The sequence below is a fragment of the Bombina bombina genome, chromosome 1, assembly GCF_027579735.1.
Source record: "Bombina bombina isolate aBomBom1 chromosome 1, aBomBom1.pri, whole genome shotgun sequence".
In the NCBI taxonomy this organism is placed as follows: domain Eukaryota; kingdom Metazoa; phylum Chordata; class Amphibia; order Anura; family Bombinatoridae; genus Bombina; species Bombina bombina.
Window position 1 is genome coordinate 1,224,417,487 of NC_069499.1, and position 27,111 is coordinate 1,224,444,597.

The following is a 27,111-nucleotide window of genomic DNA, read 5'->3' on the forward strand; positions in this document are numbered from 1 at the left end:
TGCTTAAAGTAAGGTTTTGGTAGGAAAATCTGATGAAATGAATTCTTTGGATAAATGTGAATATAAGCATGCTTATCAACTGTAATCAAAAAACAGAATTTATGCTTACCTGATAAATTACTTTCTCTTGCGGTGTATCCAGTCCACGGATTCATCCTTTACTTGTGGGATATTCTCATTCCCTACAGGAAGTGGCAAAGAGAGCACACAGCAGAGCTGTCCATATAGCTCCCCCTCTAGCTCCACCCCCCAGTCATTCGACCAAAGGTTAGGAAGAAAAAGGAGAAACCATAGGGTGCAGTGGTGACTGTAGTTTTAAACAATTTTTTTTTTACCTGACTTAAATGCCAGGGCGGGCCGTGGACTGGATACACCGCAAGAGAAAGTAATTTATCAGGTAAGCATAAATTCTGTTTTCTCTTGCAAGGTGTATCCAGTCCACGGATTCATCCTTTACTTGTGGGATACCAATACCAAAGCTTTAGGACGCGGATGAAGGGAGGGAACAAGACAGGTACCTTAAACGGAAGGCACCACTGCTTGCAAAACCTTTCTCCCAAAAATAGCCTCCGAAGAAGCAAAAGTATTGAATTTGTAAAATTTGGCAAAAGTATGCAGTGAAGACCAAGTCGCTGCCTTACAAATCTGTTCAACAGAAGCCTCATTTTTGAAAGCCCATGTGGAAGCCACTGCTCTAGTAGAATGAGCAGTAATTCTTTCAGGAGGCTGCTGGCCAGCAGTCTCATAGGCCAAACGGATGATGCTTTTCAGCCAAAAGGAAAGAGAGGTAGCAGTCGCTTTCTGACCTCTCCTCTTACCAGAATAGATAACAAACAAGGAAGATGTTTGTCTGAAATCCTTAGTTGCTTGTAAACAGAACTTTAAAGCACAAACTACATCAAGATTGTGTAATAGACGTTCCTTCTTTGAAGATGGATTAGGACACAGAGAAGGAACAACTATTTCCTGGTTAATATTCTTGTTAGAAACAACTTTAGGAAGAAAACCAGGCTTGGTACGCAAAACTACCTTATCTGCGTGGAACACCAGGTAAGGTGAATCACACTGTAAGGCAGATAATTCTGAAACTCTTCGAGCAGAAGAGATAGCTATCAAAAACAAAACTTTCCAAGATAACAACTTAATGTCTATGGAATGTAAAGGTTCAAACGGAACCCCTTGGAGAACCGAAAGAACTAGATTCAAACTCTATGGTGGAGCCACAGGTTTATAGACAGGCTTGATTCTGACTAAAGCCTGAGCAAACGCTTGAACATCTGGTACCTCTGCCAGACGCTTGTGTAACAGGATAAAGCAGATATTTGTCCTTTTAAGGAACTAGCTGACAATCCTTTCTATAATCCTTCTTGGAGAAAGGACAATATCCTGGGAATCCTAATCTTACTCCATAAGTAACCCTTGGATTCACACCAACAAAGATATTTCTGCCATATCTTATGGTAGATTTTCCTGGTGACAGGCTTTCTAGCCTGAATCAGAGTATCTATAACTGACTCAGAGAACCTACGCTTTGATAGAATTAAGCGTTCAATCTCCAAGCAGTCAGACATAGAGAAACTAAATTTGGATGCATGAACGGACCCTGTATCAGAAGATCCTGCCTCATTGGCAATATCCATGGTGGGGCAGATGACATGTCCACTAGGTCTGCATACCAAGTCCTGCGTGGCCACGCAGGCGCTATCAGAATCACCGAAGCCTTCTCCTGCCTGATTCTGGCAACCAGACGCGGGAGGAGAGGAAGCGGTGGAAAAACGTAAGCCACATTGAAGGACCAAGGTGCTGCTAGAGCATCTATCAATACCGCTTTGGGATCCCGGGACCTGGACCCGTAGAGAGGAAGTTTGGTGTTCTGACGGGACACCATCAGATCCAACTCTGGAGTGCCCCATAGATGAGTCAGCTGGGCAAATACCTCCGGGTGGAGTTTCCACTCCCCCGGGTGAAAAGTCTGACGACTTAGAAAATCCGCCTCCCAGTTGTCTACTCCTGGGATGTGAATTGCTGAGAGATGGCAGGAGTGATCCTCCTCCCACCTGACTATTTTGGTTACTTCCGTCATCGCTAGGGAACTCTTTGTTCCCCCCTGATGATTGACATAAGCTACAGTCGTGATGTTGCCCGACTGAAATCTGATGAATTTGGCCGCAGCTAGTTGAGGCCATGCCTGAAGAGCGTTGAATATTGCCCTCAGTTCCAGAATGTTTATCGGGAGAAGAGTTTCTTCCCGAGACCATAAGCCCTGAGCTTTCAGGGAGTCCCAGACTGCACCCCAGCCTAACAGACTGGCGTCGTTTGTTACAATGATCCACTCTTGTCTGCGGAAACATATTCCCTGAGACAGGTAATCCTGAGACAACCACCAAAGAAGAGAATCTCTGGTCTCCTGGTCCAACTGAATTTGAGGAGACAAATCTGCATAATCCCCATTCCACTGTTTGAGCATGCATAGTTTCAGTGGTCTGAGGTGTATCCGAGCAAAAGGGACTATGTCCATTGCCGCTACCATTAGTCCAATTGTCTCCATGCACTGAGCTACAGATGGCCGAGGAATGGAATGAAGAGCTCGGCAAGTAGATAACAGTTTTAACTTTCTGACCGCCATCAGAAATATTTTCATTTCTACCGAGTCTATCAGGGTTCCTAGGAATGGAACTCTTGTGAGGGGGGAGAGAGAACTCTTTTTGATGTTCACCTTCCACCCGTGAGACCTCAGAAAGGCCACTACGATCTCCGTGTGAGACTTGGTTCTTTGGAAAGTCGACGCCTGAATTAAGATGTCGTCTAGGTAAGGCGCCACTGCTATGCCCCGCGGTCTTAGAACCGCCAGGAGGGACCCTAGCACCTTTGTGAAAATTCTGGGAGCAGTGGCCAACCCGAAAGGAAGAGCCATAAACTGATAATGCTTGTCCAGAAAGGCAAACCTGAGAAACTGGTGATGATCTTTGTGGATAGGAATGTGCAGATACGCATCCTTTACATCCACGGTAGTCATATATTGACCCTCCTGGATCATTGGTAAGATTGTCCGAATGGTCTCCATCTTGATGGACGGGACTCTGAGGAATTTGTTTAGAATTTTGAGATCCAGGATTGGTCTGAAAGTTCCTTCTTTTTTTGGGAACCACAAACAGGTTTGAGTAAAACCCCAGTCCTTGTTCTGCAATTGGAACTGGGTGGATCACTCCCATTGTATGTAGATCTTCTACACAGCGTAAAAACGCCTCTTTCTTTGTCTGATCTGTAGACAGACGAGAAATGTGGAACCTTCCCCTTGGAGGAGAGTCCTTGAATTCTAGAAGGTATCCCTGGGCTACAATCTCTAATGCCCAAGGATTGTGTACATCTCTTGCCCAGGCCTGAGCGACGAGAGAGAGAGTCTGCCCCCTACTAGATCCGGTCCCGGATTGGGGGCTACCCCTTCATGCTGTTTTGGTGGCAGCTGCAGGCTTTTTGGCCTGTTTACCCTTATTCCAGCCCTGGTAAGGTTTCCAGGTTGCCTTGGGCTGTGAAGCGTTACCCTCTTGCTTTGCAGCCGGAGAGGATGAAGCGGGGCCGTTCCTGAAATTGCGAAAGGAACGAAAATTAGCTTTGTTCTTTGTCTTAAAGGGCTTGTCCTGAGGGAGAGCATGGCCTTTTCCCCTGGTGATATCTGAAATAATCTCTTTCAATTCAGGCCCGAAGAGGGTCTTTCCAACAAACTTTTGATTGAAGATAATAAAAACTACAATTCTAACACCACATTCACTTTACCCTCCCGTAGAGAGACCCTAGTGCTTATTGCCGGCAAAGAGAATGACTGGGGGGTGGAGCTAGAGGGGGAGCTATATGGACAGCTCTGCTGTGTGCTCTTTTTGCCACTTCCTGTAGGTAATGAGAATATCCCACAAGTAAAGGATGAATCCGTGGACTGGATACACCTTGCAAGAGAAATTGTATTTTGTCCAATTTCTGAAATACTTAAATGAGATATAAAGCAGCCAGTAATGATTACCAGTAATAGTTTAGATTTGTAAACTCAAACAAAAGTAAAATAGACCATTATTTTGGAAAAATGCTGACAATTTATTTTTTACCCAGAATGCACATCAAGTAACAACAGAAGAGCACTGCTCATTCATGCTGCATTAACACTGTAAACTAGAATAAAATATAATCAGATTTTCTAGTTGAAACAGCTGCATTCTGTCTTATAAATCCATTACTTTAGAGGCTTACAAATAAATGTCAAATGTATGAAGATGTTACAGGCAACCAAGATATTTAATAGTGTCCTGCATGTTACATACTGCCACAATGATATATCAGTGTCCTGAGTTCTACAGTGTCCTACATGTTGCTAAGGGTAGCAAATTAATGTTTCTTGCATATTACCAGTGGCGTCACTGGGGGGGGGGGCATAGAACTGCAGCGCGCGAGGGATATCAGGTTTATCGCGCCAGTTTGCAGTATTGCACATATTACAGGTTAAAAGTAAATGCGATCGCTTGAGCACAATTTAATTTAACGTGCATCGGTTTAGCGTGACTTCAGAGCTCTAGTTAACTGTTTTTTAAAAAATTGCAATAAAACTTTTAAGGGTTTAAACATATGAGTTCTCAAGTGTTTGGGAAAAAAAGGACTGCAGTACAAAGGGCTTTAACATAGCGATACATACATATACATGTCATATATATATATATTTATGTGTGTTAATATGTATTTATGTTGATGCAGTGATCAAGTGCTAGTCATGCATGAAACATGTCTGCGTGAGGTCTGAACGCTGGCATTGTGTTTTTAGTGCTTCTTACAGCTGCTATTGCTGTCATGTTTTTACCCTTTTGCTAATAAACATTTAGTTTTTATACTATCATTGAGGAGTACTTTTTTGCGCTATTGGCGCCCACCCACCTTGGATCTCTATCTTCTGTTGGAGCTCAACTGACACGCTCTGGGCGCTGCAGCTGCAGGTCTCCCATACCGCCACACATCTCTCACACTCCGGGAGATGATCTTACAGCAGATGCAAGGTACTGTGTTAATTTACATCATTACTGGATTGGCTTTTTGAACTTTATGTTGGGACTCTATGTGCGCATATCTTTGAAACTTTGGTGAATTATATATATAGTGTATATATATATATATATATATTTTTTTTTTTATTTATGTGTGTTAATATGTATTTATGTATTTAAAGACATATATACACATATAAACACATAAATAAATACATATGTATACATATATAGACCAGTGGCCCACTAGCCACTGACGAGTGAAAATTTAACAGTGGCGAGTGAAAGTTAGTGAGTGATTGTAGCTACCTGCTACAAATATTATCTAAAGGGATATTATATATCCATAAAAGGACAAGGATATGTTATTCCTCTAGGGCTATAGTGACCGCATTAGTGATTAGACTGTTAATTCTGAGAGGGTAAACAGGGGCAGAGAGAGATGGAGAGGAAAAGTGAGAGTGGAGAAAAAGATAGTATTAAGAAAGAGTGGAGAAAAAAAGATGTCATAGCCGGACCCAGATCAGATTATACCCTTGACAAAGGTCTAATGTGAAGACCGAAACGTTGGAAGATTGGTATACAGGATAGGACAGGAAATAATAGTGCCTGGATATTGTTGTGATTATGGGCCATATTTATCAAGCCCCGTGTTTCCTGAAGGCTTGCTGGAAACAAAAGGTATGAAGCAGCGTCCTAAAGACTGCTGCCCCATAACCTGTCCGCCTGCTCTGAGGCGGCGGACATAAATCAACCCGATCAAATACGATCGGGTTGATTGACACCCCCTGCAGGGTGTGGCATTGCACCAGCAGTTCACAAGAACTGCTGGTGCAATTATAAATGCTGAGAGCGTATGTGCAGCGGACATGATCCGCTATATTGGATCATGTCCGCTTGCACAATCATAAATATGTCTCTCTCTCTCTCTCTGTAATATATATATACACAGGGAGTGCAGAATTAATAGGCAAATGAGTATTTTGACCACATCATCCTCTTTATGCATGTTGTCTTACTCCAAGCTGTATAGGCTCGAAAGCCTACTACCAATTAAGCATATTAGGTGATGTGCATCTCTGTAATGAGAAGGGGTGTGGTCTAATGATATCAACACCCTATATCAGGTGTGCATAATTATTAGGCAACTTCCTTTCCTTTGGCAAAATGGGTCAAAAGAAGGACTTGACAGGCTCAGAAAAGTCAAAAATAGTGAGATATCTTGCAGAGGGATGCAGCACTCTTAAAATTGCAAAGCTTCTGAAGCGTGATCATCGAACAATCAAGCGTTTCATTCAAAATAGTCAACAGGGTCGCAAGAAGCGTGTGGAAAAAGCAAGGCGCAAAATAACTGCCCATGAACTGAGAAAAGTCAAGCGTGCAGCTGCCAAGAAGCCACTTGCCACCAGTTTGGCCATATTTCAGAGCTGCAACATCACTGGAGTGCCCAAAAGCACAAGGTGTGCAATACTCAGAGACATGGCCAAGGTAAGAAAGGCTGAAAGACGACCACCACTGAACAAGACACACAAGCTGAAACGTCAAGACTGGGCCAAGAAATATCTTAAGACTGATTTTTCTAAGGTTTTATGGACTGATGAAATGAGAGTGAGTCTTGATGGGCCAGATGGATGGGCCCGTGGCTGGATTGGTAAAGGGCAGAGAGCTCCAGTCCGACTCAGACGCCAGCAAGGTGGAGGTGGAGTACTGGTTTGGGCTGGTATCATCAAAGATGAGCTTGTGGGGCCTTTTCGGGTTGAGGATGGAGTCAAGCTCAACTCCCAGTCCTACTGCCAGTTTCTGGAAGACACCTTCTTCAAGCAGTGGTACAGAAGTCTGCATCCTTCAAGAAAAACATGATTTTCATGCAGGACAATGCTCCATCACACGCGTCCAAGTACTCCACAGCGTGGCTGGCAAGAAAGGGTATAAAAGAAGAAAATCTAATGACATGGCCTCCTTGTTCACCTGATCTGAACCCCATTGAGAACCTGTGGTCCATCATCAAATGTGAGATTTACAAGGAGGGAAAACAGTACACCTCTCTGAACAGTGTCTGGGAGGCTGTGGTTGCTGCTGCACGCAATGTTGATGGTGAACAGATCAAAACACTGACAGAATCCATGGATGGCAGGCTTTTGAGTGTCCTTGCAAAGAAAGGTGGCTATATTGGTCACTGATTTGTTTTTGTTTTGTTTTTGAATGTCAGAAATGTATATTTGTGAATGTTGAGATGTTATATTGGTTTCACTGGTATAAATAAATAATTGAAATGGGTATATATTTGTTTTTTGTTAAGTTGCCTAATAATTATGCACAGTAATAGTCACCTGCACACACAGATATCCCCCTGAAATAGCTATAACTAAAAACAAACTAAAAACTACTTCCAAAAATATTCAGCTTTGATATTAATGAGTTTTTTGGGTTCATTGAGAACATGGTTGTTGTTCAATAATAAAATTAATCCTCAAAAATACAACTTGCCTAATAATTCTGCACTCCCTGTATATATATATATATATATAAAATCCAATGAAGAAGGCACTCTCCAGGTTTAACCGAGGGTATACTTTGAATCCCTTAATGTGACGTTTCGGGGTGTTATCCCCGTTTTAAAACAGACCTGTTTTTGTAGCCCACCCCCGGTACACAACGGTAACCGTGGGTGCCAGGCCTTACTGAATACTTAGATATATATATATATATATATATATGTATATATATATATATATATATATATATATATATATATATATATATATATATATATATATATATAGATTATTTATGAATAAATAGAACATATTCTGCTAGGTGAAGAACAGTGGAATGTGAAATATTCATATTTTCATGTTGGGTTAGCGCACTAGGGTTCCCCCCCCACACACACACACTTTTCGTGCACCATTTAATACTATGGGGGAATATGTAGTTGCAATATTTTAACTTCGTTTTTTTTGTGCGCGTTGGGTCAGCGGGCAGATGAAAACGTTTTAAATCTAACTTGTAATGCGTGCGGTACCTGACACACACAAATAGCTTGATTTTAGCGTAGTTAACTTATAAGCTGGAGAGCTAATCGTAATCTAGCCCACAATGGCTGCCCTCTCAGCTGTGATCGTTACTTGGCTTCCCCAGGTCCTCCCGGTAAGACCCAAAGACCACCGGGTCGTGCCCCTCCTTTCACAGCCCATCCCACAAGTGGGCCTCTGGGAAATGTTCCCCCAATAATTAAGTCCTGGAGATGCCACTGCATGGTAATGAGAGTCAATGAGGTAAATTACTATTTTATTTGTTACTTGTATGTTGGCGGCAAAGCAGTGTGTTATGTGTATGTGCATTATTCATATATATGTACCATGTGCCTGCATCATTCATATACAGGGAGTGCAGAATTTTTAGGCAAGTTGTATTTTTGAGGATTCATTTTATTATTGAACAACAACCATGTTCTCAATGAACCCAAAAAACTCATTAATATCAAAGCTGAATAGTTTTGGAAGTAGTTTTTAGTTTGTTTTTAGTTATAGCTATTTTAGGGGGATATCTGTGTGTGCAGGTGACTATTACTGTGCATAATTATTAGGCAACTTAACAAAAAACAAATATATACCCATTTCAATAATTTCTTTTTACCAGTGAAACCAATATAACATCTCAACATTCACAAATATACATTTCTGACATTCAAAAACAAAACAAAAACAAATCAGTGACCAATATAGCCACCTTTCTTTGCAAGGACACTCAAAAGCCTGCCATCCATGGATTCTGTCAGTGTTTTGATCTGTTCACCATCAACATTGCATGCAGCAGCAGCAAACACAGCCTCCCAGACACTGTTCAGAGAGGTGTACTGTTTTCCCTCCTTGTAAATCTCACATTTGATGATGGACCACAGGTTCTTAATGGGGTTCAGATCAGGTGAACAAGGAGGCCATGTCATTAGATTTTCTTCTTTTATACCCTTTCTTGCCAGCCACGCTGTGGAGTACTTGGACGCGTGTGATGGAGCATTGTCCTGCATGAAAATCATGTTTTTCTTGAAGGATGCAGACTTCTTCCTGTACCACTGCTTGAAGAAGGTGTCTTCCAGAAACTGGCAGTAGGACTGGGAGTTGAGATTGACTCCATCCTCAACCCGAAAAGGCCCCACAAGCTCATCTTTGATGATACCAGCCCAAACCAGTACTCCACCTCCACCTTGCTGGCGTCTGAGTCGGACTGGAGCTTTCTGCCCTTTACCAATCCAGCCACGGGCCCATCCATCTGGCCCATCAAGACTCACTCTCATTTCATCAGTCCATAAAACCTTAGAAAAATCAGTCTTGAGATATTTCTTGGCCCAGTCTTGATGTTTCAGCTTGTGTGTCTTGTTAAGTGGTGGTCGTCTTTCAGCCTTTCTTACCTTGGCCATGTCTCTGAGTATTGCACACCTTGTGCTTTTGGGCACTCCAGTGATGTTGCAGCTCTGAAATATGGCCAAACTGGTGGCAAGTGGCATCTTGGCAGCTGCACGCTTGACTTTTCTCAGTTCATGGGCAGTTATTTTGCGCCTTGGTTTTTCCACACGCTTCTTGTGACCCTGTTGACTATTTTGAATGAAACGCTTGATTGTTCGATGATCACACTTCAGAAGCTCTGCAAGATATCTCACTATTTTTGACTTTTCTGAACCTGTCAAGTCCTTCTTTTGACCCATTTTGCCAAACGAAAGGAAGTTGCCTAATAATTATGCACACCTGATATAGGGTGTTGATGTCATTACACCACACCCCTTCTCATTAAAGAGATGCACATAACCTAATATGCTTAATTGGTAGTAGGCTTTCGAGCCTATACAGCTTGGAGTAAGACAACATGCATAAAGAGGATGATGTGGTCAAAATACTCATTTGCCTAATAATTCTGCACTCCCTGTATATACCCTGTGTGCATGCATTATATATATATATATATATATATATATATATATATATATATAAAGCCTGTGCATGCATCATATATATATATATATATATATATATATATATACACATACACATATATATAGTATATATACACTAGTCCTAAAACCCGTGTACACGGCAAATTTTTTAAAGTACTGTGGTCCCATCCCTTGCTCTCTCTCTCTCTCCCCTCTTTTTCTCTCTCTCCTCTCTTTTGCGCTCTCTCTCCCCCTCTCTTTTGCTCACTTTCTCCCCCTCTCTTTTGTGCTCTCTCTCCCCCTCTCTTTTGCTGTCTTTCTCTCCCCCCTCTCTTTTGCTCTCTCTCTCCCCTCTGTTTTGCTCTCTCCCCCCTCTTTTGCTCTCTCTCTCCTCCTCTTTTGCTCTCTCTCCCCCTCTCCTTTGCTCTCTCTCCCCCTCTCTTTTGCTCTCTCTCTCTCTCCCTCTCTTTTGCTCTCTCTCTCCCTCTCTTTTGCTCTCTCTCTCCCTCTCTTTTGCTCTCTCTCTCCCCTTCTTTTGTTCTCTCTCCCCCATCTCTTTTGCTCTCTCATCCCTCTTTTGCTCTCTCTCCTCTCTTTTACTCTCTCTTTCCCCCTCTCTTTGCTCTCTCTCCCTCCTCTTTTGCTCTCTCTCTCTTCCCCCTCTCTTTTGCTCTCTCTCCTTCTCTTTTGCTATCTCTCTCCCCCTCTCTTTTGCTCTCTATCCCCCTCTCTTTTTCTCTCTCTCCCCCCTCTCTTTTGCTCTCCCCCCCCCCCCTCTCTTTTGCTCTCCCCCCCCCTCTCTTTTGCTCTCTCTCTCCTCTTTTGCTCTCTCTCTTTCCCCCCTCTTTTTTGCTCTCTCTCTTTTGCTCTCACCCCCCTCTTTTGTTCTCTCTTCCTACTCTCTTTTGCTCTCTCTCTCTCCCCCTCTCTTTTGCTATCTCTCTCCCCCCCTCTTCTGCGCTCTCTCTCTTTCCCCCCTCTTTTACTCTCTCTTTCCCCCCTCTTTTGCTCTCTCTTTCCCCCCTCTTTTGCTCTCTCTCCCTCCTCTCTTTTGCTCTCTCTCTCTCTCCCCCTCTATTTTGCTGTCTCTCCCCCCCCCCTCTCTTTTGCACTCTCTCTTTCTTTCCCCCATCTTTTGCTCTCTCTCTCTTTTCCCCCTCTCTTTTGCTCTCTCTTACCCCCTCTTTTGCTCTCTCTCCCTCCTCTCTTTTGCTCTCTCTCTCTCCCCCTCTTCTCTTTTTGTTCTCTCTCACCACCTCCTCTCTTTTGCTTTCTCCCCTCTGTTTTGCTCTCTTCCCTCTGTTGCTTTCTCCACCGCCCGGCCACACCCACTTGTCACGCCTTCCGGCCACGTCCCCATCATGGCACGCCCAGTCACGCCCCATCACGGCACGCCCCCTCCATGGCAGCTTCCGAAAAACACTTTCTCTGCTGCTCAAGGCCAGGTATGTTTGTCCTTGCGCAGTCTCTACTGCGCATGACTGCATCTGACAAACATACCTGGCCTTTTATTATATAGGATATCTATATGTATATACCCTGTGTGTATTCATTTATATATATATATATATAGATAGATAGATAGATAGATAGATATACATACATACATATACACCCTGTGAGAAATTTGTGTTTGGACGGATAGCAGCACACAATTTCATCAGTACACTGAAATATAGTGTATCCACCTGCTAAATTTGTATCTCTGATGGCTAAAGATCATCACAAAGTTATATTTTGTAGGACTGGACAAGAGAAGCTTGCTTGTATTTTTTTGGGACGAGAATAACACAGAAGTGAGGCAATCTCTTTTTGGGAAGAATATAACAAATGGCAGACAGGAAATAAAAATTAAACTTTGATGATTTAGATAGGACATGCAATTTTAAAAATAAACTTTCCAAATTACTTTTATAATCAAATTTGCTTTGTTTTCTTGGTATTCTTTGTTGAAAGCTAAACCTAGGTAGGCTCAAATGTTAATTTCTAAACCGTTGAAGGACACCTCTTTTCTCAGTGCATTTTGACAGTTTTTCGCAGTTAGACACTGCTAGTTCATGTGTGTCGTTAGCTAACTTTGTACTCACTCATGTGGAGTTATTTATTAGTCAGCACTGATTGGCTAAAATTCAAGTCTGTAAAAAGAACTGAAATAAGGGGGCAGTCTGCCGAGGCTTACATACAAGGTAATCACAGAGGTAAAAAGTATATTTAAGGGATATGAAACCCAAATATTTTCTTTCATAATTCAGACAGAGCATGCAATTTTAAGCAACTTTCTAGTTTACTATCAATATCTATACTGTCAATATTGATTATACTTATAAATTTTTCTTCGTTCTCTTGGTATCTTTATTTGAAAAAGCAAGAATGTAAGCTTAGTAGCAGGGCCATTATTGGTTCAGAACACTGGGTAACACTTGCTGATCGGTGGCTACATTTAGAGATTTGAGATTTAGGTTGTTATGTTACTGCTGTAGCACATGATGACTGTTCCAGTAATCAAGATAGCACCATCATTCATATCCTCCACAGATATCCCTGCCTCTCTCCGCACTGTATGTATTTCTATCTAAATGTATTAATTCAATAAACCACAAGTTTGGATTCTTGTGTAAGGAGACTAAGAAGAAAAAACTGAGCAAAGTGGAACAGAAGAAAGACTGAGAGAATTGAGCAAGCCTAAGAAAGATAAAACAAAAGATGTGACAATTGGAGATTGAAAGAGAAATTATTTATAATCAAAAACTAAAAAAGACAGGAATAGAAGTTGTGACAAAAAGAAGACAAATATGAAAAACATTTTAAATCAAAATAACTTTTTTATGGTAATATTTTCCCACAATTTCTTACTTGGTGTTGTCAGAGTCGATAGTATGAAACAGCTTCTCAAGCTCTTCCTCATTAAGGGTCCCGTCGGAGAAAAATGTCTGAAATTCATCTAGGGACAACTTCCCATCATCTGGTAGAGAAAATAGATTGTTAATATTTATTCATTGTTGAGAAATTTTCCCTTTGTGTCTGTAAAGTTATTAAGCAGTTTTGTTTTTTTGTCTTTATTTTATTTACTCTGAGGATTCCATTAATAGACTGTAGTTATATACATAATGTATTCATAGCACCATTGTATAGTGCTGCAGAATATACTGACACTATAAATCAGTGAATCTCAAATTCAATAGCCATCCTGGATGTCATATACCTAGGCTGACAGTGTGACAAAATTAGGACTGAGAGTGAAAAACAACTGAAATTGCTCAATGCTCAAAAGGCTTTTAGAATCACATATAGTATAATACTTCATATATATATACTTTTTAGTTAAAATTATTTTACTTTTTATCTTAGTATTGCTTTAACAGAATTCTTGTTATAACTCATAACTCTCACAAACACATTTAAAAAATGATGTCATATAAAGAAGGTTAGCAAAAAAGCTGAGGTTAGTTTTATTCATTTTTTAATGTCTGTCTTTATACACAACATTTCACAAAGTGTGAGACTTAAAACATTTTCTGTACTGACTTTACTTTCCAAGAACAATGCATGCAACAAAATATAAAATAAAACAGTCCTCACTACAATCCTATAGGTAAAGTATGGTGATAGAGTAGTACAGTGATTTTTAACCTTTTTTTTTGCCGTGGCACACTTTTTTACATTAAAAAATCCTGTGGCACACCACCATCCCAAAATTTTAAAAAAATCACACATTGTAGCCTAATACAGTATATATATATATATATATATATATATATATATATATATATATATACACATGCACACAAACACACACATACTATATGTATTGTGCTGTTATGCCATGCCTCCTACAAACTACCCCTGCACTGGGAGTAAAAAACAAGCAGAGTTTAAAAAATATGCCACACTGTTGTCAGTCTGCCGTGGCACACCTGAGGATCTCTCACGGCACACTAGTGTGCCACGGCACACTGGTTGAAAAACACTGGAGTAGTATTTGTTCGATTCCTGGAGGAAGGAAGCCATAGACCCTGCAATTTTAGTTCTTATTTCCCAAAATCTGGCTCCTAAGAAATTGCATGGATGGCTACACAATGTTCTGAATGGCTTCTTCCTACACACCAGCAACCCCACCGCTCCATAAAACACTAATGGGCCAGAAGTTCCTTTCATCTCCCAGTCTAAGAAAACCTGCAGGAAATATATGTCCACCGTCCCACCAACCTTATTTTCACAACCTTCATCCAAACTTATTTTCAGTTGTAAGCTTTAAACATTTCTATTATGCATATAAGATCACTATTTAAATATGTTAATCTTTTTGTCACAAAATAAATATTTTATGTTAAAGGGATAATGAACCCAATTTCTTTCTGTCGTGAATCAGAAAGAGCATGCAATTTTAAGCAACTTTCTAATTTACTCCTATTATCAAATTTTCTTCATTCTCTTGGTATCTTTATTTGAAAAGCAAGAATGTAAGTTTAGATGCCGGCCCATTTTTGGTGAATAAACGGGGTTGTTGTTGCTGATTGGTGGATAAATTCACCCACCAATAAACAAGTGCTGTCAAGTGTCTGAACCATAAATTGGCTGGCTCCTTAGCTTAGATGCCTTCTTTTTCAAATAAAGTTAGCAAGAGAATGAAGAAAAATGTGTTAATAGGAGTAAATTAGAAAGTTGCTTAAAAATGCATGCTCTTTCTGAATCACGAAAGAAAAAAATTTGGGTTCAGTGTCCCTTTATAGAGACAATAAAGTCAAAATTAACTTTCATGATTCGGATAGCGCATGCGATTTTAAATAAATTTACAATTACCTCTATTATCACATTTGCTTTGTTCTCTTGAATTCCTTTAAGAGTTAAGTAAGGTAGGCTGATAGGAGCTCAGGAGAGTGCACGTGCCTTTAGAAGACATACGCCTAGATTTAGAGTTTTGTCGGTAAAGACCAGCGTAGCTAACGCTGCTTTTTTTCCCAACACACCCTTCCAACAACGCTGGTATTTAGAGTTGTCTTAGGGGCTGCGTTAGGCTCAAAAAAGGGAGCGTTGAGCCTAACTTAGCTCCACTTCAACCCTCAATACCAGCATTGCTTACGTTAGCGGTAAGCTGGGAAAACGTGCTCGTGCACGATATCCCCATAGGAAACAATGGGGCATTTTGGGCTGAAAAAAAACCTAACACCTGCAAAAAAGCAGCGTTCAGCTCCTAACGCAGCCCCATTGTTTCCTATGGGGAAACACTTCCTACGTCTGCACCTAACACTCTAACATGTACCCCGAGTCTAAACACCCCTAACCTTACACTTATTAACCCCTAATCTGCCGCTCCGGACACCGCCGCAACCTACATTATCCCTATGAACCCCTAATCTGCTGCCCCTAACACCGCCGACCCCTATATTATATTTATTATCCCCTAATCTGCCCCTCCCCAACGTCGCCGCTACCTAACTACACTTTAACCCCTAATCTACCTACCAGACCTCGGCGCCACTATAATAAATGTATTAACCCCAAAACCGCCGCACTCACGCCTCGCAAACACTATAATAAATAGTATTAACCCCTAATCTGCCCTCCCTAACATTGCCGCCACCTACTTACAATTATTAACCCCTAATCCCCCCCCCCCGCACCGTCGCCGCTACTATAATAAAGTTATTAACCCCTAAACCTAACTAACTCTAACACCCCCTTAACATAAATATAATTTATATTAAACGAAATAATATTCCTAAAATTAACTACATTATTCCTTTTTAAAACTAAATACTTACCTATCAAATAAACCCTAATACAGCTACAATATAATTAATAATTACATTGTAGCTATTTTAGGATTTATATTTATTTTACAGGCAACTTTGTATTTATTTTAACTAGGAACAATAGCTATTAAATAGTTAAGAACTATTTAATAGCTACCTAGTTAAAATAAATACAAAATTACCTGTAAAATAAATCCTAACCTAAGTTACAATTAAACCTAACACTACACTATCATTAAATTAATTAAATTAACTACAATTACCTAAAATAAAATACAATAAAATAAACTATTCTATAATACAAAAACCCCCCACTAAATTACAAAAAATAAAAAATAATTACAAGCAGTTTAAACTAATTACACCTAATCTAAGCCCCCTAATAAAATAAAAAAGCCCCCCAAAATAATAAATTACCTACCCTATTCTAATATACAAAAGTAATCATTTTTTTTTACCAGCCCTTAAAAGGGCTTTTTGCGGGGCCCTGCCCCAAAGTAATCAGCTCTTTTGCATGAAAATAAAAATACAATACCCCCCCCCCCAACATTACAACCCACCACCCACATACCCCTACTCTAACCCACCCAAACCCAAAACCTATCACTAACCCCCTGAAGATCTCCCTACCTTGAGTCGTCTTCACCCAGCTGAGCTGAATTCTTCAGCCAAGCGGAGCAAGAAAATGTCCTCCATCCGGTAGAAGTCTTCATCCAAGCGGCAAAGAAGAGGTCCTCCATCCGGGCGAAGTCTTGATCCAAGCGGCAAAGAAGAGGTCTTCCATCCGGGCGAAGTCTTCTTCCAAGCGGCATCTTCTATCTTCTTTCTTCCGGATCCATCTTCATCCCGCCGATGCGGAACATCCTCCTTCCCCAACGGACTAACGACGAATGAAGGTTCCTTTAAGGGACGTCATCCAAGATGGCGTCCCTTCAATTCCTATTGGCTGATAGAATTCTATCAGCCAATTGGAATTAAGGTAGAAAAAATATGATTGGCTGATGCAATCAGCCAATCAGATTGAAGTTCAATCCGATTGGCTGATCCAATCAGCCAATCGTATTGAACTCGCATTCTATTGGCTGATCGGAATAGTTTATTTTATTGTATTTTATTTTAGGTAATTGTAGCAGGTAATGTATTTAATTAATTTAATGATAGTGTAGTGTTAGGTTTAATTGTAACATAGGTTAGGATTTATTTTACATGTAATGTATTTATTTTAACTAGGTAGCTATTAAATAGTTATTAACTATTTAATAGCTATTGTACCTAGTTAAAATAAATACAAAGTTGCCTGTAAAATAAATATAAATCCTAAAATAGCTACAATGTAACTATTAGTTATATTGTAGCTATATTAGGGTTTATTTTATAGGTAAGTATTTAGTTTTAAATAGGAATAATTTATTTAATTTTAGGAATATTATGTCGTTTAATATAAATTATATTTATGTTAGGTGGTGTTAGGGTTAGGGTTAGAGTTAGGTTTAGGGGATTAATAACTTTATTATAGTAGCGGCGACGGTGCGGGCGGGAGATTAGGGGTTAATAATTTTAGGTAGGTGGCGGCGATGTTAGGGAGGGCAGATTAGGGGTTAATACAATTTATTATAGTGTTTGCGAGGCGGGAGTGTGGCGGTTTAGGGGTTAATACATTTATTATAGCAGCGAGGTCCGGTAAACAGATTAGGGGTTAATAAGTGTAGTTAGGTAGCGGCGACGTGGGGGGGGGGGGTGCAGATTAGGTGTTAATAAATATTATGTAGGTGTCGGCGATGTTAGGGGCAGCAGATTAGGGGTTAATAATATTTATTATAGTGTTTGCGAGGCGGGAGTGCGGCGGTTTAGGGGTTAATACATTTATTATAGTGGCGGCGAGGTCCGGTCGGCAGATTAGGGGTTAATACTTGCAGTTAGGTAGCGGCGACGTTGGGGGGGCAGATTAGGGGTTAATAAATATAATATAGGAGTCGGCGATGTTAGGGGCAGCAGATTAGGGGTTCATAGGTATAATGTAGGTGGGCGGCGGTGTCCGGTCGGCAGATTAGGGGTTAAAAAATGTCATTAGAGTGGCGGCGATATGGGGGGCCTCGGTTTAGGGGTTCATAAGTAGTTTATGGGTGTTAGTGTACTTTAGAGCACAGTAGTTAAGAGCTTTATATTCACGCGTTAGCCCATAAAGCTCTTAACTACTGACTTTTTTTGGCGTTAGGAGTCTTGTCGGTAGAGGGTCTACCGCTCACTTCTCCCAAGACTCCAAATACCAGCGTTAGGCAGATCCCATTGAAAAGATAGGATACGCAATTGGCATAAGGGGATCTGCGGTAGCCTGGAATTGCGGTAGGGAAGTGAGCGGTAGACCCTTTCCTGCCTGACTCTAAATACCAGCGGGCGGCCAAAAGCAGCGTTAGGACCCCTTAACGCTGCTTTTGACGGCTAACGCAGAACTCTAAATCTAAGCGTATGACAGCAGTGTTTGTATCTATGTATAACATTGCTATAAACAAAGTTGCAAACACTGCTGCCAGATGGCTAGAGACATGTGTACACTCCTGGAGGCCTACTTATCAAGCTGTCAACTGTTCTGCTTTCGCCGGCACCAATACGCTCGCCTAACATTGCCTAACATCGAGGCTGCGGACCTGAATACGCTCTCCATAGTTACCAAAAAAGCTGTCAAAAAGCCGCGCACCAAGTACGGGGCGATGAGCAGCGGACTGTTGTTAACTAACAGTCATCGATCTCGCTGCTATTCTGCATTTTCACAGCTTTATTTGTATACTGTCACTAAACACCCACACTATACTAAACTGTTTAACCCCTATCTAGCCACTCCCGGAGTTATTAAGTTATTAACCCCTAAACCGCCGCTCCTGGAACCCACCGCCACTCTAATAAACTTATTAACCCCTATTCCTTCACTCTTGGAGTCCACCGCCACCTACATTATACTTATTAACCCCTAATCTGCTGCCCCCTACACCGCCGCCACCTACATAAAGTTATTAACCCCTAAACCGCCGCTCCCGGAGCCCACCGCCACTCTAATAAACTTATTAACCCCTATTCCTCCGCTCCTGGAGCACACCGCCACCTACATTATACTTATTAACCCCTAATCTGCCGCCCCCTACATAAAGTTATTAACCCCTATACTGCCGCTCCTGGAGCCCAACGCAACTAAATAAATGTATTAACCCCTAAACCGCCAGCCCCCCACATTGCCATAAACTAAATTAACCTATTAAACCCTAAAAACTTGCTAACTTTATATTAAATATTAACTCATCCCTATCTTATAATAAATTTAAACTTACCTTTAGAATTAAATTAAACTATATTAAACTACTAATTAACCTATTCTAACTATAACAAAATTACATTAAACTATATTAAATTAATAATTAATCCAACCTAACTTTTAAACTAAAATTACATTAAACTATATTAAAATAAAAAATTAATATAACCTAACGTTTATACTAAAATTACATAAAACTACAAATTAAAATAACTATATTATATATTTAAACACCTAACCCTACTCAAATAATTTAAATCTACACTAAAAAATTACTAAGTTACCAAAAACTAACAACTAAGTTACAAAAAATAACAAACACTAAGTTACACAAAAAATAAACACTAAGTTACAAAAAATAAAAAAGAATTTATCAAAGCTTTTAACTAATTACACCTAATCTAAGGGCCCTATGAAAATAAAAAAGCAGCCCCAAAATAAAAAAAAACCCTAGCCTACAATAAACTACAAATAGCCCTTAAAAGGGCCTTTTGTGGGGCTCTTTTACCTGTAAAAAAAAATACAAATACCCCCCAACAGTAAAACCCACCACCCAAACAACCATCCCCCCCAAATAAAAAGCTAACTAAAAAAACTTAAGCTCCCCATTGCCCTGAAAAGGGCATTTGGATGGGCATTGCCCTTAAAAGGGCATTTAACTCTATTGCAGCCCAAGTCCTAATCTAAAACTAAAACCCACCCAATAAACCCTTAAAAAATCCTAACACTAACCCCAGAAGATTTACTTACAGTTTTGAAGATCCGACTTCCATCCTCCAAGAAGCCGGGAGAAGTCCTCAACGAAGCAGCCGAAGTCTTCATCCAAGCCCGCAGAAGTCTTCATCCAGACGGCATCTTCTATCTTCATCCATCCGGCGCGGAGTGGCTACATCTTCAAGACATCCGACGCGGAGCATCCTCTTCTTTCCAACGACTACCGACGAATGAAGGTTCCTTTAAATGACGTCATCCAAGATGGCGTCCCTTAGATTCCGATTGGCTGATAGAATTCTATCAGCCAATCGGAATTAAGGTTGAAAAAATCCTATTGACTGTTGCAATCAGCCAATAGAATTGAGCTCGCATTCTATTGGCTGATTGGATCAGCCAATAGGATGAAAGCTCAATCCTTTAAAGTATATGGTCATTTTTGTAGATAAGTCCTTTGAGTCTTTGAACACAAATAGAATATACATATACAGTATATGTTATAACTTTTAAAGTAATTTCTTGCTTATCTTTACAATAAGTGATAATTCTGTCCTCACAAGGGGCACAATGCACATGTATTTAAGTCATAATAAAGTAATTATTTTATAGAAAATCACAACAATTTTGCACAAAAAAAGTAATACAAAATTGACTAAATATAGCTTTTGACCTTATAGCATCAAATCCATACGTGTTTGCCATCATCTACCACAAGGTGGGAAAAAGAGTTGCAGCAATCTCCTACCAATAAGGAGTGGTTACAGATTTTTAAGCAAATTAGCAAATCCACCTCCTCAGTATCGATTATGGAAATAAATATAAAATTTCTGTGTCGTTGGTATCTTACACCAGTTAGATTAGTAGTTAGTACCAGTATCTGGGGACTCCAACTAATTGTTGTAGGGGTTATGTAGAAAGGGGCACACCACTTAATATCTGGTGGATGCAGTAGCGGACCCACTCAACAGAGAGCCTTGGTGCAAAAAAAGTGCACTAATAAAAGGCTCCCTTGCATTAGGATTGTACACATTCTGCACATGCCTATGCTGCTATGGGCCCCCTCCAGCACTTGGGCCCTGGTGCAACTGCACCTGCTACACCAATGGCAGTTCCACCCCTGGGTGGATGTGTACTCTTGCTCAATCATTCTGGTCCAAATAAAAATTAAAATAAATAAGGCCCTCTCATTCCAATTACTTATGAACCCGCTTCTATTCCTTTGAATCAATTCTCTATAATAAAATGTTCATTGTGATTGAATTTGTTAATTATAATGACTAACTGTGCAAAGCAATTGATCCCTGCATCTTGGAGAACCATTAGCTTTCCTCCTATCTCCACACGACAAGAGAAACTGTCTCTTGTCTTGAAAATGGAGAAATACCATTACACATGGATTAAACATGCAGATGATTATTATTCTATGTGTTTTATTTGGGATAACTATATGTCAAAAATAGTATAATGATTCTACATGGTTCTTGTGCTGTCATTATCACTTGTTATTGAACTCACATTTTGGGGCTAATTTATCAATGTCTGTCCGACATGATATGCTGTAGCGTATGATGTCCGACAGACCTCACTGAATGCCGACAGCATACTCTGTTGGCTTTTAACATTGCACAAGAACTGCTTGTGCAATGCCGCCCCCTGCAGATTCGTGACCAATCAGTCGCTAGCAGGTGGTGTTAATCAGCCTGATCATTTAGGATTGGGCGGATTGCAGACCGCAGCCTCAGACGCATTGGACCAGTTATGGAGCAGAGGTCTTCTGACTTTTACCGTAACTTACAATCACAAAAATGCAAGTATGAAAAAAAACAAAAAAACTTTAAGAATAGGAATTGGTAAACACTATTTCTAGATGTTGCTGTTGTGATTTTCATTTTCTTGCATTTCCTATAGATCTCATTAAGGTCTTGATTACAGTTGGAGCACAGATCTCCATGCGCTTTTGCAAAAATCAGCCTTCTCAACCTCGATATTATAACTTGAGAGTATATACGACTGAGAGCGCAATCACATTTTACTCACAAGTAAACACTGTGTGTTTCATGCAAAGAAATAAAGACACTACAAGCTGTTAGTGTGAGGAATCATGTTGAACTATAGAACTACATCCAGGTCAGAGGTAGGAACAGGAAACAGGAAGTATAAGGCAATGCAATGTTACCATAAACAAACAGAGTCACAGTATTTGCATAATACATCCATAACATCTTCCCTTTTTACATTCAATCCAAAATTAACCTAAAACAGATCACGAACATTCTTAAAAATAACATAATGCATTACTGGTAGATACACTACAGATTAAGTCTATATGGTGGTCTTAAAACTCGACTGCTACACAAGGCCACAGGGATTTTGCCTGGGGAAAGCTTTTCAGCTCCAGAAGGTGTTGATAAGGAGTTGCCCTCTTTCCTGGCTGGCGTGTTTGGCACAGAAGAACTTGCTGGTATAAGAGGCTGCATTATGTCATCCTCATTGTATCCTTCTGATATGACAGCAGTATTGTCTCTGCCTTGCTTATGTGGTCCAGTAGGGCTAGGTGCATTGAGAGCCTCAAGAAGCTCAAGTGCAGGATGCTTATAAGCTTGTGTGGTGAGATGCTCTGCCACTCGCAGGTCCACTCGATTGCGGCGGTAGAGACTGCCTTCTACATCTACAAGATATGAGCGAGGAGCAACCCTCTGAACACAGGTACCCAGTCTCCAGCGACCAGTCCTGTCACCAGGGAGTGGCTTCATTCAGATTGGCTCTCCAATGCTTAGTTCAGGTAAGTCTGGCAGACACATTGCATGTCAGTTTGGAGATCTGTTTCCTCCGTCGCAGTTTCTCCAGTACCCCTATTACCACACAAGGTTCAAGTAATTTATTTGCCACTGGCAATGAAGTCTTTAGCCTCCTTGACATCAAGCGCTGTGCAGGACTACTGTCCATCCCTTCAGTTGGGGTGTTCCTCCAATGTAGAATGGCTTTCCATGGGTCATTACCTTCATACTTGGCCTTCTTGCAAAGATTCTTCACTATCTTTACAGCTGATTCCGCTTTGCCATTAGCTTGAGGGTGTCGCGGGGAAGAGGTAAGATGTTCAAACCCCAATCTGTAGAGAACCGTCTGAATTGCTCACATGCAAACTGAGGTCCATTATCTGAGATTACCCTGTCTGGCTGTCCATGATGTGCAAACTGTGCTTTACAACGCTTGATTGTAGTTTCAGCAGACAGGTCGGGAAGGAGCTCAATCTCCCAAAAGTCAGAATAGTGATCAACAATTAGTAGAAAATCTTTCCCATCATAATTCAGTAAATCAATGCTTACAATTTGCCAAGGCCGTGTGGGCAGCCCATGTGACATCATGGGTTCTATCTGTTGTGCCTGTGCATATTCATTGCATGCTGAACGGCGGCTAATAAAGTCTCTAATCTTATTTTGCATGTTGGGCAAATATAGGGTATCTCATGCCTGCCTATAGCATGCTTCTCCACCAATGTGACTGGCATGAATATGCGTCAGCATCTCCGATCTTAATGATTTAGGAATGATGACCCTTGACCCCTTGTACAGTACACCATCCTGAATGCGGATTTCATCTCGGAAAGTCCAGTATTCTCTTACAATTAATGGCACCTCTGCCTTTGAATCTGGCCAACCATTCAGAACAACATACTTAAGTGCTTGCAAACTCTCGTCAATTTCTGTGTGCTGTCTTATCTGAAACAATCGTTGGTCTGTGACGTTTAAATAGTCTGAATAATTAATCTGCGACAGGACATCCAGTTCCTGTTGAACATTGCAAACTGTGTGTTGAGCACTCTCGGGTGTACCACTTGCTGCTGTAGCTCTGCTAAGAGTGTCACTAATGTACATTTCAGGTCCAGGTTTATAGACATTTAGGCAATAATTTTGTAACGTGAGCAACATGCTCTGTAGACGTTTTGGTGCAAACAAAAGTGGTTTCTTGAAAATAGATATCAGAGGCTTATGGTCAGTTTGCCGTGATCTCGTAATGACCATAGAGGTAGTGATGAAAGCACTGGCAGGCAAACCCAATACTCAGACATTCCTTTTTGATTTGTGCATAGTTTTGCTCAGTAAGGGTCAGTGCTCTTGAAGCAAAAGCGATAGGCTGGTCAGCTTGCAATAGGCAACACCCTAGTCCACTTTTGCTTGCGTCTCTTTGAATAGTTACAGGTTTTGTAACATCATAGTACTTAAGGACAGGTGCATCTGTGACCAAATGTTTGTTGTCCTGCACCGCATTATGCTTAGGAAGCAAATGCCAAACTACATCCTTGTCCAGAAGCCTTCTCAACGGCACGCAAACCTCTGAGAGGTGTGGTAAGAATTTTGATAGGTAGGCAACAAATCCTATGAAGTGCTGCAGGGACTTCACATTCGCCGGGTGTGGCATATCCAGTATAGCTCTGATTTTTTTCTGGGTCAGCCTTCAAATCCTCAAAGGATAGTATGACCTCTTTGACCTTGAATTGCAGTTTTTTCATGCCAAGTCTTAGTTTCACCTGCCTACAACGATTCATCATTTCCAATAGTTTGCCATCATGATTTTGCTCTGCTTCCCTATCTGTATCCCCACAGCCAACCACAAGGATGTCATCAGCTATTGGTTCGATACCACTGAGTCCAGCCAATAGTTTATGTTGTTTACGTTGATACACCTCTGGTGCAACTGATACTCCAAAAGGCAACTTGAGCCATCTTTTCCTGCCCCATGGAGTCCAGAAGGTTGTCATGTAGATTCTTGCATTATCCAGCTACTCTGGTGAGGGAAGAGCCCTCTGGATAGGCTGCACTAATAGCACTCTTAGCCTAAACTTATATTTTAATTAGCTCTTTCTTCAATATAACTTTTATTAAGATTGAATTAAAATAAGGGACCCAGTGTGAAGAACACTAAAAACAACGAGAGACCGGATGATGATATTCCTGATATTTAATTAATATTGCCTTTGGGGTAAATCAGTTAATGCAGGAATAGCGTTATGCATATATTTGGGAACAACAGCAAAGAATATACAATGTATTCTTCTGAATTAGTTCTGATATAGTTCCAAAGGTACTAGGGGATAGAGTAGACCAATGATATAATTACAAGCTTCTGGTATGCTATAATATCCATAAAGTGAATGATGGGTTAATGTGAAATGGAAATTTAATTTCACACTGGTCAGATTGTGTATATAATCCTGCGTCTGGATTCTATGTAAATCTAACCAACATTTCTTATAGTGATGGTCATCACAAAATGGCATATGTGTTTCTCCTGATCACCCTATTAATAGTATAGTATCATCTAGCTCCCACTATGTGGGTAATGTGAACCTCTGCCTAGAACTTAGGTTATTTTAAGCATTATAGCTACAACTAAATGTTGAATGTAATTAGTAGGATTTCACTGTAATACAAAATCACTTATTATTGAAGATATATTGGGAGTTAGATAAAATGCTAACAAATAAGATCAAGCGGATTACCTATCTATTGTTGAACATCAGGCTTCAAACAGATTATTATGTGTTCTCCATACAGTCTACTTTTTAATAGTATTCAATGCTAGGGAATACTGGTGTATTACTAAGAGCTTATAGCAAGATTATTCATGTGAGCTGTTAGTTACAATGATGGTAATTCATGTAGCTTGCCCAGTTTGCTAGACAATTGTGGAGTGACTGTTTATATGGCCCACAAATAATAGTTTAATTGCGTCATTAGATACCGCTAAATTTTACTTATCATAGGTAATTCATATTATAACACTGAGATTAAATACCATTTCATATAAAAGGATAATAATCTCTATTGAGAGAGTTGACAAGTACTGTGCAGAATATGTTCATTTAAAATAATCAGTGTAAATTACTTAAATAGTACTCAGAATTTGCCTGCCCACTACTGAGAGAGTTTGCAGTAATAAGATATAGTTGTGAATGGGTAAATGCTTGGAAACATGACTTTAATACTTTTGTGCAAATCAGTTCAAATTTGGAGCTCTATTCGCTCCAACATAAAAAAGAAAAAAAGAAAATTATTGTATTAACGTTCTTGTATTTACTGAAAGAGAGTGCAAGACTCAACTAATATTAGTTAGGTTTATGTGGAGATAGCTCAGTTATTCCTGATAAACAAGTGGATATATCCAGTCCTCTTTCTAGTCACAAATATATTAAAATCTCTATACTCCTAATTCATACAACATATGATAGCTGAATTACGATAATTTATCTGATATCCTGTCTAACTAATGAAAATAAACAATGAGTCAAGTTTCTATTTCATAGTAATGCATTAACAGAAACTGAAAGACACATTATGAATTAAATATTAGGTTGATCTACTCTGTTAGTGTATCATTATACTTTATATATAAGATGACCTTACAAGAGTTGGGTTAGACAGTGCCATCAGACAGATTTGTAACCAACATAGATAGTACGATCCATTTATTAGGAAGATCAACATCTATTAGTACATTGTAATACCTTAAAGATAGATCTAATAATCCAAAACAATGTGCTATGCACTTAATCTCCCTGTTTGTCAGCTCGTTATTCTCCATGTCTGTTGACATGAGACACGGATCATCCCGTCCCTACTATTGGAGCAATTAGGTTTGATTGACAAGGAGACTATCCTATCACTATTGAAAGAAGTTCTTGACTGGGCTTAATGTGCACATTTAAGCCCGGACATCCGGCGGCTCACCGCCTTTGAAAAAGCCCTAATTGGGCAAAACGCGTCAGGGGGTTGGGAGCTAAGGGGAGCTCCACTGTTTAAATATTTCACTGTTGACCATGTTTGCGGTATCTTATTTAACTACTAATATAGCAATTTGTTATTATGCTCCATAGACAACACACAGCCACTATGGGGGCTAGCAATTCACACTGATGGAGGAACTTCTTCTTTTTTTTTTTTTTTATTGAGGTTCAATTCACGGCTTACAAACAGAAAATAAACAGCACTAAAGTCAAAACAGATAGTTCTTGCCAACATTAAATACAATACAAGTCATACTGGATAAACATATCTTAGCCATAAGGAGATATTGAAAATTATAAGTAAATAAAATGCTTGCCGGAAGGTAACTGTATGCCTTCTAAATGACACATAGGGCCACTTTTGGACCCTGTAATGTGAAGAAATAGAATAGATACATAGATAACCAAAAAAAAAAAAATAAGAAAAAAAAGAAATATATAGAAGGCAATAATGATCATAATGAGGCCACTTTTGGGTCTCAACATAAAACCTCACTTTTCTTGTTTTATATAATGCGTAATTGTGATCATGTGTCATCATAGGGAGATACAACCCATAGGTTTCAATATTTGTGTACATCTTGCATATATCGAAGGCTCACTATTGA

General features: G+C 40.1%; 1 protein-coding gene across 1 annotated transcript in view; it reads right to left on the minus strand.

The window, feature by feature from the left end:
• The window catches only part of NECAB2 (N-terminal EF-hand calcium binding protein 2), a 464,086-nt gene that overhangs the window by 312,937 nt on the left and 124,038 nt on the right, over window positions 1–27,111 (minus strand). The window contains exon 3 of the mRNA XM_053700429.1: window positions 12,805–12,913. Within this exon, the coding sequence (XP_053556404.1) occupies window positions 12,805–12,913 (109 nt within the window). The remainder of the gene's footprint in view (window positions 1–12,804; window positions 12,914–27,111) is intronic.